Genomic DNA, 19,233 nt, shown 5'->3' on the forward strand with positions numbered 1-19,233 from the left:
TTTGATTAATTGGATATTGTTTTATTCAACATACAGTGGCACCGGAAAGTTTGCGAAGCTTTGATCCTTTTCAACGGTTCTGCATAAATCTGACCAATAACATCAGACTTTTATCAAAAGTCAAAAAGCATCTTCTGCTTTTATTTATTTTGTGTCTGAAACATGAGAAAACCAGAGGGGTGGGGGTGTTTGTGCCATGTTCAGGGACAATATACCCACCTCACAAGTTGTCATTTGGGTTTTTTTCATCATTTGAGTATGTGTCATTCAAAGTGGAGATAAAACAATCTTCCATACTCTATATCACCATTTACAAACCACCACAGAATTGTTTTATTGATGATTTTACTGAACTACTTTCAATTGTGAGCACTGCTTTTGACTGTTTAGTCATAACAGGGGACTTGAATGTGCATGTGGATGTAGCCCAGAACAAGCAAGCTAAAGAACTCACTGCTGCCCTTGGGTTTGGTCTAACTCAGCATGTGACTGAGCCCACCCACAACCGAGGGCACACTCTAGATGTGCTCATTTCAAAGGGTGTTGTTATTTCAAATGTGGATGTCGTCGATGTTGCTTTATCTGATCATTTTTGTGTTTTCTTTGACCTGTCTGTTACACCCAAACCAGCAGCTGGGTCTGCAGTTGTTGGGAAGACTCATAAATGACAGAACAGGGACACAGTTTATGCAAATGATTAGGTTTGAGAACACCCGGTGTTCTAATGTTGATGATCTGTTGAACTCTTACACATCAAGTCTCTTAAATGTTTTGGATACCATTGCTCCTGTCAAGGTTAGAATGGTTAAAAGTAGGCAAAGGGCGCCATGGAGGAAAGAAGAGTCGGTCAGGGCACAGAAAAGGGAGTGCCGGAGAGCCGAACGGAAATGGGGCAAGTCAAAGCTCCAGGTTCTTTATGAGATTTACAAAGAAAAGCTATGTGTGTTCAACCAGACTTTGCGTAGAACAAGGGAATTATTTTCCTGAAATCATCAAAAACTGCAGTAACAACTCTCGTGTCCTGTTTGCTACAGTAAACAGATTAACAAACCCTCCAGTTTCACTGACGGATTCAGCTTCCTATGTTGAAATCCGAAGATTTCCTTTCTCCAAACTTATCAATTCTTACTTAGACCACTTTTGGCGGAAGTAATAATGGTCTTTAATGTCTTTAGCTTGTACAGAAACTGTAGACTGCTGCTGTCCAAACTCCTTAAAGATGTTTTGTAGCTTTTTTTCCAAGCTGATGAGCCTCAACAACACTTAAGGTCCCCAGATATGTCCTTTGTTCCACAAAGATGTTGTGAACATCAGTCATTAATATTCCCGTTCTTTACATAAAACAGGGCTCATACTCTTATTTGTTCTCCCACTGATTATTAAACACTTAATTCCTCCTTAAAATGAACCTCTAATCCTAAAGGTTTAAATACTTTCGCCACTCATCTATCCAACATTCTGTTTCGCTCAGTTTTTATTCCAATATTTTGGATTCGTGTAAAAATCTGATGACATTTAAGGTCATTTATATGCATCAAAGAGAAAAGGGTTCCCAAACTGTCAGACACCGCTGTCTGCACACATCACACTGACACAGAATTGTACCATTAGATGTTCTTGATGGAAAGAGGAGAAAACAAAGCAACATAGAAAGAAAAAAAGCACTTTAATTTGTAGAGAACGTGTTAAAAACATATGTCCACAGTTGAGACAGTTACAGTCTGGATGCTCTCGATTAAAAACGATCAAGTGTAATTTACACAAAATAAATGATGCAGTGATCCACATCAGAAATGCACCGTTACGAGTTAAATAGAAAAACTACAACTTTTAAACAGCCATAACAAAATCTTAAATGTGGGTTTTAGGCTGCTTCGAGTCGTTTTTTCACCAACTATTTCCTGGTGGCCCTGAGTTTGTAAACATGGCAGCAGAAGTTGCTGTTCTTTTGTTCAATGTGAACGATTGTGTCTTTGTCGAAGAACAACTCGTGTCGATAGGTCTGAAACAGAGGAGAACGGGACCCATGAGTTGATATACAACACAGCTCAGCCTGAAGTCGGTGTCTTTATCACTCACCTCGTCCCAGGGTTCGACCAGATCGACCTTCCGCTGTAACCGTCCCGTTTGGTTGTCATGCAGTCTAATGTGAGCTCTTCCCTCTTCCTCCTCGCCATTTGTTAGCACGACTGCCAGAAGGTCGAGCTCGTCCTCGTATTCCACCATTCGAAAAGTCTGCATAATCAAAAAGGCTGCCATGAATTTCTGTCATCGCAAACACTGTGTAGAGTTCTACGTTTTTATAACTACTTCTCCTGCATATTACACATGTAAGCTCTTCATGGTGTCACTTAAAAGGGACTGACTGACTAAATATATCCAGATTTAGCTTTAAACAATATACAAGCTTCCAAGCAGAATAATCCAGGTGCGCAGTGTTTGATAACGTAATCTATTTAGACCAAACTGTGTGCTTATATGAAAACAGTCACCAGCTGGTACCTCTTGGCTTGGGTCATCATCCAGCTGATTAAATCTTCTTTTAACTGTGCGGCCTGATGAGGTGACAGTGACTTGGGAGGCAGGCTGCAAGGAGATTGAAAGCAGCAGCGGGAATTTGATCAGTTCTGTTCCACCACTCGCATTAATCACATGCAAACATACTAGACATTACACTCACATTGTTTCGATGAGTCATCATAGAGAAATCCTCAACTACCTTTGATGGCAAAGGACTGTTCAGTTCACCGAGGATTTTAAGGACACTTCGATGGGAAAAAAGATATATTAGAATGGAACCATGTATCTGACGATAGTATTACGCCTTTACAGTCTGTATTCAAATAATATGTAGATATTGACTGGAGCACTGACTTTATGGTGGTAGGTCCAACATGGATGATTCTTCCAGAGTCATCTGGATGGAAGAAGATCCCGTCACTCTCTAGAGAGCAGCAGTTCATGTTCTGTATTCCATTTGTTGCCTAATTTCACAGAGTTACAAGGTAATATATGAACTCATCAACCACATAATGTACTCACAGCACAGCATAAGAACATAATACCTTCAGGTTTCCCCCCTATAGTAACTCAAAATTTTAAAGTTGTTATTTTGAATTTGAATTCATTTAATGAATTTTTTGCACTTCTGAATCTAAAGAGAAACAACAACTTGCACACATGCTGAAGTGTCACAAAAGGTGACACTCGATTGAGGTTTAGTCTGAACTACTTGCCGAAGAGACCCATAGCGTTCCCTCCTGTTACTTTCTTTAAATGGTCAACTGTGTGGTGGTGATAAAAGGTCCAAAGTACATCATTTCTCCTCATCTTTCATGGCCAACCTACAGTACAGCTTTTCAGAACAACTATCAACACATGACTTCTGACATAGTTTAACGCCACATTTTAAGAAATAGTTCAGAGAGAACACAACCTGGTCCTGAAATCCATACTACACCTGAAATAAGGCTGCTTGATATATGAGAGATACATGAGTTTAATAAAGCTCATGCTGGTGATGTGCAATGCATTTAATTTCTAAACTACTGGAACCTCTTTAACTGATCTGACCAGTTTATTGGAAGTAATGATAATCAAATAACTGGAAGGGCTATTCATCTATAGTCGTGTTCACACAGAAACGGAGATTTTCAGGAGAATGTGGGAAATTTGATCTGGGAGGGTGCGGCAGCCAGGGAGTGAAACTGAGAATAGGCTGTGGGATCACCGTTTTCTTTTGTTTTGTATTACATGGTGGAAATAGTTGATAACAACACCATGTGTATCTGAACATAAACACAGTAAGGAGGAGCGGGTGGAGGGCAACATACAGGTCAGCGGAAAAGAGGGTGAAGCAGCAACTCTTACCAGCACGCACACTCCCACACGGGCAGCCAATGCTCCAGAAGATCTGCTGCTACATTAACCCACTGAGGCCGGGAAAGCATTGCCGCATTTCTACCTTTAAAGCCGGGGGCGCTATTGCGTTATTCTACCTTTAAAGGATAAGACCGGTTTTTTGACATTGGGCCCTTGATTTCACATTATAACATGATGTTCTACTCACCCCTGCTTGTTGTTGAACATTTGGAGCTGTTCCGAAGATATTCGCGAGGCGTCTGGCTGCTCTCTTGAGATATTCGGCCATCAAACGGTTTCCTATGGGCAAGCTTATACAGGTACAAACTATGCTGTTTATAATTTATTAATTACTCTACACCAGCACTGATAACGTGGAGGTGCGTCGCTTACTTAAAAAAATCCGGGTTACTAATTTTGAATTTTAGCCGAATGAATAAATAGGCAGCAGGTCTGTGGGCTGCCTGTGGCAGTAGCACGACGATGACGTCAGTAACACCCACTTTACGACAAAAAAAATCAAAATTACAATAACCCGGATTTTTTTAAGTAAGCGACGCACCTCCACGTTATCAGTTCTAGTGTAGAGTAATTAATAAATTATAAACAGCATAGTTTGTGCCTGTATGAGCTTGCCCATAGGAAACCGTTTCATGGCCGAATATCTCAAGAGAGCAGCCAGACGCCTCGCGAATATCTTCGGAACAGCTCCAAATGACCAACAACAAGCAGGGGTGAGTAGAACATCATGTTATAATGTGAAATCAAGGGCCCAATGTCAAAAAACCGGTCTTATCCTTTAAGGCTGGGAAAGCGTACACGTCTTTTTTCATGTATAAGGTTGTTTTGCACCAATTATTGACCTCTGCGCCAATTAAATGCATTATAATAGACACGTGAGAGTGTCGTCATGTTCCTCGTGTCATTGTTTTAAAGTTAAGTTACATCGAAAAAAAAAAAAGTTAAGTTTCATCGAACCAAGCATGGAGGACTTTCAGTGGGAAGACATTTCAGACGGGAGCGATTGTGAGGAGTTTCTTGGCTTTGATGATGCTGAAGAACGTGCTGACCCAATTGATGCAGATTTATGGCTAGCACATATGTTTGAGGATGATTTTGAAGGGTTTGAATGTGAGTGGAAGACTGACAATTACCACCGTAATCGACGGAGAGATTTCAACCGCACACCAGGGGTGAAAGTCGGTTTACCTGCAGATGCCACATCATTGCAGGCATTTAATCATATTTTTACTGAGGAGCTTTGGGCGCATCTCATTTCCGAGACGAATAGATACAGTGACCAGGTACTTCAGACTCCAGCTCGAGCAAAGATGGCAAGGTGGTCACACGTAACTGTGCCGGAGATGAAAACGTTTATTGGAATGTGTATGGGCTCCTTGTGCTGCCAGTACGAAGAGATTACTGGCGATAAAATAAATATATAAATAAATCATTTAAATATAAAATTAAATTTTATTTTATTACTGTTTTCTAATTGAAAATAGCGCTGTTCCTGCACATGACTTTTTATTTTATTTTATTACTGTTTTTTTTAATTGAAAATAGTGCTGTTCCTGCACTTTACTTTTTACATTTTCTATTTTCGTGAAGGTGTATGTAAATAAACTCAATTTCCAAAGAAAGCCACAGGTGTAAGCTCTCAAATACTTTTTGAATTTTGTTTCTATCTGCTACAGAGGCTGAGAAATCAATCATTTAGTAGGCGTTGACACAATTGCTGAATTTCCAGAAAAACTTCAGGTTTTAGGGGGTCTTTCTGAAATCGCCCATAGGTTTTACAGGCATTCTTTTCCAGGCGTCTTAGGCCTTAATGGGTTAATATGTGATCTCCCATGACACCCCTCCAGAAAATCTCACAAACAAATTAAGACTCTGTTGAATGTGTGAAAACGGCTTGCTGCGGTCAATCATGGGTTACATTTCATTAAATTACCACCACTGTACTTTATAAGGTTATACTGTTGACATGAAGAAGATTATCTTAACATACCATGGTGTTGTCTTTGAGTGAACAGATGTGGTGAGTCCCCCTGTGATTTTTATGCGGTGGAGTGTAAATGTAGTGCCAAGGGTAGCCTCCAATTTGGACACCATTACTAGAGCATGACACCTCAAAAAGTACTGGCGGACAATCTGTGTTAGAAAAGCGGGGGGGGTGTTTCATTATTCGGTGTACCAAATGAGGACATAAACTTGACTAAGAAGCAACTCAACATCACAGCATTTGTTTCTTTGCTTGCGCGAAGACTAATATTACTTAATTGGAAATCAAATATCCCACCCATTGGAGCACAATGGCTAAAAGATGTTATGTTATTTTTACGTTTGGAGAAGATTAAATTTGCAATAAGAGGCTCAGACAAATTTCAGTCAGTCTGGGAACCTCTTCTGTCATACTTTAGTAATCTTCAAGAACTTCCAACACATTGATAGACTAAGCTAGAAGATGTCAGTAGTCTTTAGAGTCTTGTGGCTTTAGCCCGCACTATAGTACAAGCATTAAGCTTACTTTGGGATAAAAACACAGATTTAATCCATTCTGACCCGAGGCTGTTTCATAAGCAAAAGTTATCATTTGTGTATCTTAAAAATGATCCCGTCCCATCAGGCTTTAAAGGTGAAAGCACCTCAAAGTCCCTCCAGGTCCGGAAGGGAGATAAAACTTAGCATAATACCAGTGGTCGAGAGTTACAAGCTGACTCACCTGAGATCTGGATGTTTACTGGGATACCAAATGGAACATCTCCAACAATTTTGTTTCCAAGAAGTGGACTCTGCTTTCCAAGAGTCAACTTCTCAGTTAGGGACTGAAAACAAAGATGATATTCAGGACATATACACATACACAGGGTGACAGTGTAACACATTCACAGCTGCAGTATTTTCAACAAAGTGTAAAAAGGATAATATGTCCATCATTCCATATTTTGGAGAAAATTCTTTCAGGATAAATGAATACATACTCTTTGGACAATGTGCTCAAAGCTGTACAGCTTCACTGACTTGTTGCTGTAAGACACTGCGAGGACACCTTGAGACAGAACAACATCAGTAACGCCGTTTCCAAACACCTGAAAGAGAACGATTGACTTTTGAATGAATCCCAGAGACACGTTTGAAAAACTTAAATGACCAAACTAATCTCCGCACCTTTTTATTGATCTCCAAAATGCCAACAATTTGCAATGGGAAAATATGAAAAATGCCCAAGTACATCACTGTATTCTGCGAGATACCTGCCTGTGGGAGAAAAGCCAAAGTGTCAAATTCATTCATTCATTCATCAGCAATTATTCAGGATCAATTAGTTTCGCCACAGACGGAGAGAAAACGATCACATGTTCATTCAGCAAAGGTTAACAGGCAACAAATCCTAAATTGTTCCGAGTAAGCACTTTCTCTTCTCTTCAACCCGTGGAGAAATGTTGTCTGGACAAAAACCAGCATCTACAAGATGTAATCTTAAGCAGTGAGAAGTTGTAATTTGCATTTTTCATCATCTTACGACATCTTGAAAAGATAAATCTGTGCATCTAAACTGTATAACTGGGCCCATGACTGGTGGACGCTAAATTCTTTGACTTACTACTAGATTTTACATTTATTTCAATATCAAAATTCATTAACTCTTGAAAGCCAACACAGCAAGTTCACAGGCTTTATCTTCCTTAATGAAAGTATAATGTGTATCCTCAGTAATACATCTTATAATTGCATCTATTGCATCATATAATGCATAATTACCTGTCTTGCTAAAGGTGCTTCTTTGTTTTGAACAGATTTAACATAAAAGGTTTCTTGAGAAACATCCCAGCCAAGATATCTACAAGACAAGAACGTGCTGTAAGCAGAGTACTTGAAAACAAACAAGAAAAATTGAAATCTGGTAAAGAATATCCACTAGAGTGACACAGAACTGAGATCCGTAAAGGTACCTGAACTTGTAGTTTGGAGAGAGGTAAACTCTCTGCATCTCTTTTCCCGTTTCAGCTGAGATGCGATACAGCCAGTTATTGGCCGTCAAAGCTAGCAGGCTGGGTTTATGATGAGAGGGAGAGGATAAGGTTTTGTCCTGGAAAAGCAAGCAAGCAATAAATCAATCAATCAAACATTAGTCTGCGCTGGATTGTTTAAAAGACCCCTAAGTTCACATTTGGTATCGACATGCTCCCTGGGTGACCCGATCACATGTGCGCACCGCCAAATGCAGGTGTGAACGCACACAGGACGGATTGAAGATGCGTTTAGAGCCGATCGCTCAGGCTACATCCGTATGAACTGAGCTTTTAACTCGTTTTTATGAAGTGTGCGGTGCCGATGTCTGAATAATGCTATAGTTCAGTTACTGAATGCATTTCTGATTTTGCGGAAACATCAGCAGATGAGCCGACGTCCTGTTTGTTGCTCAGCTCACTGTGTGACTGAGATCAGATCAGATCACATGTGGTGACTCGGGATTCATTCTGATGCCAGGTGTGAACATACATACTGGGAGCTGTCCACCTCTGATCTGATCACCCAGGACTCATGTGGAAATCGATGAGAACAGAGCTTTAGTTTACTTACAAGTGGGCTCTGACACAGCAAGGCATCTTCAATTTTCTCGTGTTTGGACCTTTTAGGCAATTTGTACAATGTTTGAGGCTCAGCATGAACACTGAAAATAGAGAGTTTAATTAGTTTTGTTTTTTTTGCCAAAATATAAACATTTATTCTCCCACAGGTCTTATTAAAGGGGAACTGCGGTATTTTCAACATTAAGCCTCTTTTCTGAGTCGTCTGCAATGTTTTAGAACCCCCCTCACCGCTTTTTTGATGTTTACTGCTGTCTCCGGTATTTGCCTAATTTTGATTCATCTCAACCTGCTTCAGAATGGCAAGTCATATGCATGTCTTAAAAGGTCCGTAAAAGCACCATAAACGTCCGTTTTCAAAATAATCAACTCACCGGAGTGGTTACTGGTGTGCACTGGTAATCCATATCAAATTTCGTGGCGAAAAGTTGCTTCTGTCGTGTTTTATTTGACATTTTGTACTGGATGTTCGTTGATATTAATCCGCCACCGCTAAGAAAATAGTTCGAGCATGAACGAGCTGCCAAATAAAACACGACAGAAGCAACTTTTCGCAACGAAATTTGATATGGATTACCAGTGCACACCAGTAACCACTCCGGTGAGTTGATTATTTTGAAAACGGACGTTTATGGTGCTTTTACGGACCTTTTTGGACATGCACATGACTTGCCATTCTGAAGCAGGTTGAGATGAATCAAAATTAGGCAAATACCGGAGACAGCAGTAAACATCAAAAAAGCGGTGAGGGGGGTTCTAAAACATTGCAGACGACTCAGAAAAGAGGCTTAATGTTGAAAATACCGCAGTTCCCCTTTAAGCGTTTTTTTTCTAAAAAAAAAAAAATTTACAAAATAATTTCATGTAGCCCTAGTTTAAAGGCGGGGTAGGGGATCTTTTTCTGGAACATTTTTTTACATATTGCTTGAAATACTCTTCACACCCCCATTGCAACCAATTAATTAAAAGTTTTGACACAAATATGAAAAGTTTTAGTGGCCTCTAGAACGTACAATCTAGGAAAAACAGTATCCAATCATTGTGAACGGACCGTTCACAATGATTGGATACTGATGCCGTCTATCAAACTGCAATCTGCTCCTCCCTCCCCCTCCTTCCCCCTGTGCGCGTACCCTGCTCCGTGAACGAAGCTTGGCAGGAAGCTAAACTAGAGCCAGCTTGGCTAGCACCTAGCATTATTAAACGTATAGTTAGCATAAACTAAATACTAAATACTAAATACGGCAACGATCGATGCTTGCTGTCAGAACAGCGCTCGTGCACCTTCGTGCTCGTGCGCGTTCATGTACTCTAGAGGCGTGCCTTCGGGGGAAAGTGAAGAAAAGGGTTGGGACTTTTTACCTGTGTATTTTTAAAATGCAGCTTCGCTGGACTCAAAATCCAGGATCTCCTACCCTACCTTTAATATGCCATATATAAAAGATGGACATTGCATTGCAGTTTCAAAACTGAGGGAAAAGTCATGTGTTTCAAACCTGGATGTAATCTGATGGCCACTAAGGAGCAACTCCTTGCTTGGGCTGAAAACAAAAGTGTGCAGCCTAATCCCGATTTAAGTGCCTTGAGATGACATTTGTTGTATTTGGCGCTATATAAATAAAAATGAATTGAATTGAACATGTGACCTTATGTTGTGGAAAAAATAATAATGATTATACAAGCACTGTTAAGGTGAAAAGCACTCAGGTGGGTTTATTGAATAGTTCTTGTAAAAAAGAAAGGAAGACTTCAACACAGAGCATCTGTGTCAAGAGTGTTGCTCTTACTTACAATTTCAGTGCATGTCTCATTATACCCCCCAAAAAATGTCCATGTATCAGAGTATGCAAGCAAACTTATTCTTATCTCTGGTTTCTGCAGCTATACTCACCAGCTGTAGCAGTTCTGGTAATTGTCAAAGTAGACTTTTCCATTCTCATACATGATTGTGGATTTTGAGGTCTTGCTCCATACTTTGATGAAATTCCTATCCTCCTACAACGTGGCGATAATTGTGGATATAGTAAGACGTTCATTTAAACAGTAAACATTTTGAAGCTCAGTCTCTTTCATTACCTGGAGGAGGATACCTCTAAGGAGCTTCAAACAGTGTCTGTTTAAAGTCCCAGCATCCCTGATACCTCTGCTCCTTCGGCTCAAGAGCTCAGCGGCGTTAACGCTGCTCTTTCTACGGTATGGCGCCATCAGCAGGTGGCGCTTAGTTCGACAGGCGGAAGTTGTTTCGCAGCATGATAAACGACAACATCAACTGACCCAAACACCACGCTGTCTCCAGTGCCAAGTAAGGATGGTGTTTGTTTTTTTTTCACGCCCGACAATGTTGCAGCTATCTTTTAAGTGTCATCTTTCCGAGAACACTACACACCACAGCGGCTCTGGCTAACGTGAAAAGTTAACAGCTAGCTCAAGTTAACGGTGCTGAGTGAACCTTGATAACTTAGTTCAGAGCTCGACTCTGTCTTGCCATCCAATCTGCATTAGTTTAACCGAGGTGAGGGAAAAACATTTTAAATTACAAAATTTAATCGGTGGAAATGAATGTTTTTCTATCAGGTTGTGTAGAGTTAGGCGGCTGTTAGCGCTACTGTCCTCCTCTACCGCTCCATGTTTTACAACCCTCTTCTTCTACGGAGAAACGAAGCGTGCAGTGCCTCCTCCAGAACTGTAGCGCCCCACTTCGGCTGGTAGTGCTCTGACCGTTGTTGTACACTAAAAGTCACCTCATATAACAGATTCTGTGAGGTAATCTTTGTTCTACATAATTCATATTTTATGCTTGACACGTTTCTTTATTATTTTCTTTCTTTCTTTGCATTACAGAGCTACTGTTTTAGCTGTTGTATGTAATGAAGTTTCCCTGCATATTTCCAGACTGAATGCATAAAAAGGGGAGTTTCTCTGTAGCCAAAGTGGCTACAGCTTTCATCAGATTGTCCATGAGATTAAAAAGCAGCAGAGTAAGGCCTTCGGCTCCACTGGGTTCACGGATCCTTACCAGTGTTGATGACATCTTTAAGCACAACATGTGGTTGGTGATTTACAAAATCATAACAATGCTGTTGGTTTTTCTATTTTTGGATGTATTGTTTCAAGGAAAATCAAATATAAAGAGTGCGACTGTTACTTTACGTTGTTCATAGTGTTTATTAACGTACAACAACAGCTGCTTTTGTAATGCCTTCTCTTTTAGGGATCACGTGCAGTGGACAGAAGAGGACAAAGAAAACGCACGGCAGAAGGCTCAAGAAAATTCCAGTGTCCAGCTTCCTTTAACAGAACAAGGCACGTAGGCATTCTCACTAAATACTTTAACTTATTAAGTTACATAACACTGGAATTACAAGAAACAAAATGGTTTAAAGAAATATTCCCGAATTCCCTTTATTCAGGTAAATTTGACACAGACGCTTGCCAGTATTGGGACACTTTTTATCAGATGCACCAGGACAAGTTCTTCAAAGATCGCCGGTGGCTGTTTTTAGAGTTCCCAGAACTGCTTCCATCAAGTGCAGAAGACCAGGCCACAGAAACACGCCACGGTCATCAGCAGGCAGTTATCCCACTTGGAAGTGGATCCAGAATGGACACAGAGACGGGACACCACGAACACAGCGATCCCATTCACTTCCACAGAAAAACAGACGCCGTTTATTTTCAGGAAGCATCGCAGCAGCATAATGAAGCTGCCTTCCAGACCTCTACTTTTCCTGGACAAGATGCATCTTTCAGGATCTTGGAGGTTCTCCAAAATGTTCACATACGGTTTCAACATTGTTATCTTCTAAACCTAGCGATGTGTCGACTGTAAGACAGTTATGATGTTGTTTGACACCCTTGACAGAGCTTTGTGTTTTCTACTCCTCACAGGTCGGATGTGGAGTTGGTAACAGTGTATTTCCCATTGTCAATAACATCAAGTAAGTGAACATTTTCTTTACAGATTTTCATGTCGTCGATTCATTTAAGAAGAGTAGCACACAGTAGTAGTTCCCCTGTTATATTTTCGTGGTCAGCCTCACATTAGAATGGCACTTTTTTACTGGTGGATGTGACTGTTATGTGATGTTTTCAGGGTTAAGCTGGTTGTTCTGTTTCACAGGGGAACAAACTCATTTTTATACTGCTGTGACTTCTCCCCGCGAGCCATTCAGCTGGTTAAGGTTCGTATTGTTGGCACGATAAAGCAAAGTACATATCAGAGAAGTGACAATGACCACAGTTTTATATAACCACTGGAATTCAGCTTTTTCTATCACTTCATTTGACCATCAGTGAAATTTGTAGAATGTTTTTACAGCCAAATCAGATCGTAATAAGAGGAACTGAGTTGTAAATCACCTGAAATATTAATACTGAATCTATTAACATTTAATGTAGCAATGTTTCGGCAGATAACCCTCTTGGTAAAAGAGTTCATTATCAGCATGAATATCTTGTAGCTCATATTGAGAATACACAGTGATGAAGCCTTTCAGATGAAGAGATGTAGTCCTGAAAGCTGCAGTTGTTGCTCTAAAATCTCAATGAACTTTTCTGCATAAGTCCTGCCATCACAGAGGTATACTTGAGCTTTGCCACTGATAAAACCGCAGGCCACCATAGAGCCTTGCTTTTGGACTTGTTGCTGATGCAGTTTGGACAGCCCTTGTTGTTATTTGCCCACAGCACACAGTCTGAATTTCTTTCAAAGAAGATCTGGAAGACTGATTTGTCTGACCACAAAACACAGTTTCCCTGTTCTATTGTCCATCCCAAATGCCTCAGAGCCCAGAGAAGTCAATGCTGTCTCTGGACCAGGTCGACATAAGGCTTCTCTTTTTTTTTCACAGTAAAGCTTTAAGTGGCATATGTGAATGCAGCTCTTTATTGTAGTGTTTGACAAATGTTTCCCACTGTAAGCCTTTGCCCATGTGGCTTTATCAGCTTTTGACGACTGATGGTTGTTGATGCCGTGCCATCTGAGGGATCAAAGATCACAGGTGTCTTAACTTCTGTTAGCGCCCCTGTTCTGTGTGCACTGAAATTCCTAATGATATTCTGCCCTGTCCGAGGAGAAATATGCAAATCCGAGGAACATTTGTTCTCAAACAGTTCAGTCACTTTTCACACACTTTTGTTGACGAATTGGAGATTCTCTGACTCTTGCTTTAATGGGCGCTGCTTTGTTCCCAAATCACGAGGACAGTCTATTATCGTTACCTGTTTGAAATAACGTCTTTTTAAAAATGATTATTTTACCTCATTCGCCCTAAGTTACTACTGCCTCGACTTTTATGCAACATGTTCCAGGCCTGAAACACAAAAGTTGTTGCATATAAACAAATGACATGAAGGTGATGAGAAGATAAAATTCAGAGTAAATATAAGCCGCCGCCCCCCCCTTAACATCTATATGGGAATATATCTTAACATCTATATGGGAATATATCTTAACATCACGAGGAAAATATCACGAGGAATGTCATTTCAATACTGTAATATTCAGTAATAATAGATACAGTCACACGTGCCGTCTTAATTCTAGCGATACTTATGTAGGTGTCAAATGATCTGAAACAATGAACCTAACTAAATCATCTGCATTTACATTAGTTTTTACAGATTATTGATCCATTAAGGAGGAGAAAATAAATGAAGTAGAATGAAAATAAATGTCTCTGTCCAAAAATGAAGTTTCAGCTGAAAAAAAATCCTGTGTTAAATTGAGTTTGTGTCACCTGAGATTTATTCATTATGAAACTTAATTGATCTTAATACCCTGCAATCAATATCAATTATTGATATAAAAATAAGGCTTGTGACAGAGCAGTATTCGTGTTTATACACATATATATGCTTATAGAGAGAGATATTTCTCTTAATATACTGTACAGTTTACATGTTAACCTGAATGAAATCACACTTGTTAGCAAACAATTATGTAAGAAGTGGAAAGATGACTTCACAGTGCCAGTAGAACTTAGACAGTAGAAGACGTGACCTGTAAGTTATGATAAAGAAGTGATCACAAGGTGAAATGTCCAAATAAAAGAAGATTGTTCATATAATATAATATAATATAGACTCATCAATAATAACCCTGGAAACTCCAAAAGACTTTTCTCCACTGTTCATAACCTTCTCAAACCTCATATCCCCCCGAAACTGGACACCACACAGGAGCAGTGCAATAAATTCATCTCCTTCTTCAAGACAAAGGTAAATAACATCCGTTCCATCCTCTCCACCCCCTCTGCCCCCCCAACCCCAACTGACAGCCCTCAGCTTGGGATGGTCCAGCCTCTCTGCTGCTTCATGAGCATCACACAGTGTGAGGTTGAGGAAATCATGAGGAAGATGAAACTCTCTACCTGTGCCTTGGATCCTTTTCCCTCAGCCTTGATTAAAACTCACACCTCTGCCATTAGCCCCATGGTTACTAAAATCATAAACTGCTCCCTTCAATCTGGCCACATCCCATCTGCCCTGAAGGTTGCCGTCATAAAACCACTCCTTAAAAAACCCAGCCTCGACCCGGAAGTGCTTGCCAACTACAGACCAATTTCAAACCTTCCATTCCTCTCAAAAGTGTTGGAAAAGGTAGTTGCTGCCCAACTTCATGACCATCTCAAACCAAACAACATGTTTGAAAAATTTCAGTCTGGTTTCCGCCCTGGCCACAGCACTGAAACTGCTCTGGCCAGGGTCACTAATGACTTACTGATGTCAGCTGATGCTGGCTCACCATCCCTGCTCATTCTCCTTGACCTCACTGCAGCCTTTGATACGGTTGACCACCACATCCTCCTTCACCGCCTACACTCCACCATCGGACTCTCTGACTCAACTCTAAACTGGTTCACCTCCTATCTCACCAACAGAACTGAATACGTCTCCCTGGGAGAAGCCAAGTCTGACACTCTCCCTGTCTCCTGTGGTGTCCCCCAAGGGTCAGTCCTTGGCCCCACCCTTTTCACTATATACATGCTTCCCCTTGGCCGTGTCATCAGCCGGCATGGAATATCTTTCCATTGCTATGCTGATGACACCCAACTTTATTTTAAAATCAACCCAGTATCCTCTGAAACTCTGCCCTCGTCCACACTCACCATCTGCCTGGAGGAGATAAAGGCGTGGATGAAGGAAAACTTTCTGCAGCTAAACAGTTCAAAAACTGAAGCAATTCTCGTTGGCACCCCACATCAGACCCGGTCATCCTCCATTACCAGTATCACCTTCGCCGGCCACAACATCCACCTTTCCTCATCAGTCACCAACCTCGGAGTAATAATGGACCCTCACTTGACCTACGACCTCCACATCAAACAGCTTTGCAAAAACTCTTTTTACCACCTTAGAAACATTGCAAAACTCCGCCCATCACTCTCTCTCCCAGATGCAGAAAAACTTGTCCACGCCTTTGTCTCCACCAGGCTGGACTACTGTAACGCCCTTCTCATCGGGGTCCCAAATAAAAACATTCAGAAGCTCCAATACATCCAAAACTGTGTTGCCCGGATCCTCACAAGGACAAGAAAATTCGAGCACATCACACCAGTCCTCAAATCCCTCCACTGGCTTCCTGTTTCCCTCAGGATCACATACAAGATTTCGTTACTGACCCACCAGTGCCTCCATGGTACTGCCCCAACCTACCTGAAGGAGCTACTCACCCCTCTACCCTCTCCACGACACCTCCGCTCCGGTCAGGCAAACCTCCTTCAGATCCCAAGGACCAAGCTCCGAACCATGGGAGACATAGCCTTTTGCCACGCTGCTCCCTGTCTTTGGAATGCTCTCCCTGACCACCTGAGAGCTCCACTGACCCTGGACACTTTTAAAAAAGGCCTAAAAACCTACCTTTTTAAAAAAGCCTTTGATTAGGCCATTTTATTATTATTTTTTTTTTCTCTGGAGACGCTCGCCCTCCATGTTCATATTTTTAATGTAGCACTTTGAGACTGTTCATTCAGTGTAAAGTGCTCTACAAATAAAATTTATTAGTATTATTATTATTATTATTATAATTAGAATACAAACACTGATCAGTCACTCAGATCTGCATGGAGGCAAAAATTAAATTTGCCAGCTGACTTTATGTGACAGTGACACTTATATTAATGTGGCCTAATTTATTTTCCTCTTATAGGACCACCCTGATTATCACAACTCTGTGTGTCACGCCTTTGTCCATGACATTTGCGAGGAGGTGGCCTCCTTTCCCTTTCCTGAGCAGAGCCTGGATGTTATTCTGGCGGTCTTCGTGCTCTCATCCATCCATCCAGATCGGTAAGTGAAGGTTAGAGCCTAAAGATGCGAGAGCTTGACGTCATTTATCACCCGTCAGCCCCACCTTCTCCACAACCTCCAAAACCCTCCCAGCTCACCCTCACGTTACCCGGGCTCTGTCTGAATATATTCGCAAAACCCAAATATAAATTCGATCGAGTGCATTATATTAACGTGCTGAGGATCGTCTGACAGCAGGTGAGGAATGGAAACGTGCAGATTTTAGTTTTGAGCCAAAGTAATCAAATGCACTTACGAGCACTTCAGCATTATTTACTCAGTACTTTTATTCTTGTTGCTGTTCTGTGTCTTGGTGTCTAAGTGAGCATAGTCCTGTTCAGCCTATATTTTGTCCACGGTTGCTTGGAACTTGTAAAACTGTAAAACTTTCCCAAAAAACGTTGCTGTTTTATTGATTTGTATTTCACTGGCAGAATGCAGGGAGTTGTGAACCGATTATCTGCCTGCCTGAAACATGGAGGAATATTCCTCTTCCGGGATTACGGGAGACACGACTTCTCACAACTCAGGTTTAAGAAGGGTGAGACCCCCTACTTATAGGGACGTTATCTAATTTGTAATGTTTTAGCTATAAATCTAATTTATAAATTGAATTTCCTTTTTCTTTTTAATAAACAGGACGGTGCTTGTCTGAGAATTTCTACACGCGTGGAGACGGAACCTGTGTGTATTTTTTCACAAAAGGTAAAGATCTACTCTTTGTTACAGTGCTTGGAGATACCTATCGACACCTTCGCTGCTATTTAGGCTGAGGAGATTGATCCATTTGGGGTTCTGAAGAGCCCAGAAGAAACTTCATTTTTGCAATGCTGCTTATCTTAAAATGTTATGATGATTGTAGGGATTTTCAGAGTTTGTATATTTCCTTTGACCTCTTCAAGGCCATAAATAAAATCAATGATGCCGTCATTTCTCTGGCATGCAGAAATTTCTGAAACTGCAATTTGGTCTCTATATTGAGACAACTTGTATTATTGTTAAACATTTCATGCTAATGTATCAGAACAGAAAAATCTCATAGGGTCAAGACATTTGGATTAAAAAACAACCTCACAATAAGGTAGCATAAAATTAAAATAATTACAGTTGCAGTGTTTGTAAAAATTTATCACAACGCTGGTTGCTGTCTTCATGTGAATTTTTTATTTATCTATTTTTTTTTCCCCAGGAGAGATTCATGATTTATTTTCCAAAGCTGGACTGGAGGAAGTTCAGAATCTGGAGGACAGACGACTACAAGTGAACCGAGGAAAGAAAGTCGCAATGCGCCGGGTTTGGATGCAGAGCAAATATAGGAAACCACATTCGTCACCCTAACACCACGACTCGCACAGCTTTGTACCTTTTTTTTTTCTAAATGCTTTTTGTTCTCATTCATTTATTTCTGATCAGTTATATTTATAGTGTGGGCAAATATGAGCTGCAGAAAAATACAATGTTGTGCAATAAACTTATGAAATGAAATGTCAAACGAGCTGTGGTGCTTTATGTCTCGCTGTGTTTATATTCAGAAATAATTATACTGACTGTACAGTGAAACATTTCTTACATGCATTAGAAATTTGACCGTGGAAATGATTTCATTTTAACTGTAGATCCATTATTTTCATGCCAGTTTCTGGTCTAAAAAGAATTGAAAAATAATCAAGATTTTAAGAGAATTACTAACTGTGGGTTGAAATCTTTATGAAATTATATAAAAACAGGGGTTTTAGCAGAGCTGGTCAAACTTACTGCTATGATTTCTTATCTCAATCACAGTTATGGTCTAGTCAAAGTTTTGTCATACTATCTAAAAAAAACTAATGTAACAAAGATATAAATGACAGCGTTTGGTAGCAATGAGGCATAAAACACAACAACTAAACAGAAACATGTTTTTAAAAATAAAAAAAACCCACATTTCATAAAACAGTGACATTTTTAAAAAAAAACTAAACATGGGAACGTTTAAGAGAACTTGGTGTTCCACAGCTGACTTTGTGAACTGAACTGAATGAATGACATTTAATAAAAATATGACTTAAGAAAACAAAAACAAACAAACCAGGAGGCACATTATATGGGGAAAAAAACTGTACAGAAAGCTCATCAACATTGTAGTGTTTTCTGCGTTATAATTTGAAATGTTCTGTTGTTGTTGTGTCTTAAAAATATTACATTTTAACTAAATGAATTTGACTGTTCTGAGAAATGTTCATGTTTCTGTTTATTTTCCCCTCCAGAAAATGAAAATCTATTTTGTTGATCCTTTTCTTTTGTGATTTTGAAATCATGCCTCGCAGTGGACGTTTTTTGAGACCATAACAAAACATTTTATGTTATCCAAGCCATTTAGCACTAAACTGAAATAATTGTGTTCATTTTTTTTACACAAAGAGCAACTAATTATCTGTTTTCATGAAGTGGAGTTCTTTGAAAATGCTCTTAATGATGTTTTCTTGTGGGTTTCTTTTCCGCCCGTTTA

At 40.2% G+C, this 19,233-nt stretch overlaps 2 protein-coding genes across 2 annotated transcripts; one reads left to right on the top strand and one right to left on the bottom strand.

Annotated features, from left to right (window-relative positions):
• Positions 1–1,647: 1,647 nt before the first annotated feature.
• dcaf17 (ddb1 and cul4 associated factor 17) lies at positions 1,648–11,102 on the bottom strand. Its single transcript, XM_075479680.1, has 14 exons — positions 10,533–11,102; positions 10,348–10,451; positions 8,449–8,539; positions 7,818–7,954; positions 7,627–7,705; positions 7,033–7,122; positions 6,846–6,953; positions 6,587–6,689; positions 5,873–6,015; positions 2,875–2,984; positions 2,681–2,765; positions 2,503–2,586; positions 2,080–2,235; positions 1,648–2,002 (listed from the first exon to the last, which is right to left on the bottom strand). The coding sequence occupies exons 1-14, from the start codon at positions 10,659–10,661 to the stop codon at positions 1,895–1,897; spliced, it is 1,527 nt and encodes a 508-aa protein (XP_075335795.1). The 5' UTR covers positions 10,662–11,102; the 3' UTR covers positions 1,648–1,894.
• Positions 10,689–18,609, top strand: mettl8 (methyltransferase 8, methylcytidine). The gene is made up of 11 exons (XM_075479681.1): positions 10,689–10,758; positions 11,031–11,219; positions 11,349–11,505; positions 11,668–11,759; positions 11,867–12,216; positions 12,345–12,394; positions 12,577–12,637; positions 16,606–16,745; positions 17,180–17,286; positions 17,385–17,450; positions 17,935–18,609. The coding sequence occupies exons 3-11, from the start codon at positions 11,354–11,356 to the stop codon at positions 18,081–18,083; spliced, it is 1,167 nt and encodes a 388-aa protein (XP_075335796.1). The 5' UTR covers positions 10,689–10,758; positions 11,031–11,219; positions 11,349–11,353; the 3' UTR covers positions 18,084–18,609.
• Positions 18,610–19,233: the final 624 nt, after the last annotated feature.

This window comes from Odontesthes bonariensis, chromosome 12 (assembly GCF_027942865.1).
Source record: "Odontesthes bonariensis isolate fOdoBon6 chromosome 12, fOdoBon6.hap1, whole genome shotgun sequence".
NCBI lineage: Eukaryota > Metazoa > Chordata > Actinopteri > Atheriniformes > Atherinopsidae > Odontesthes > Odontesthes bonariensis.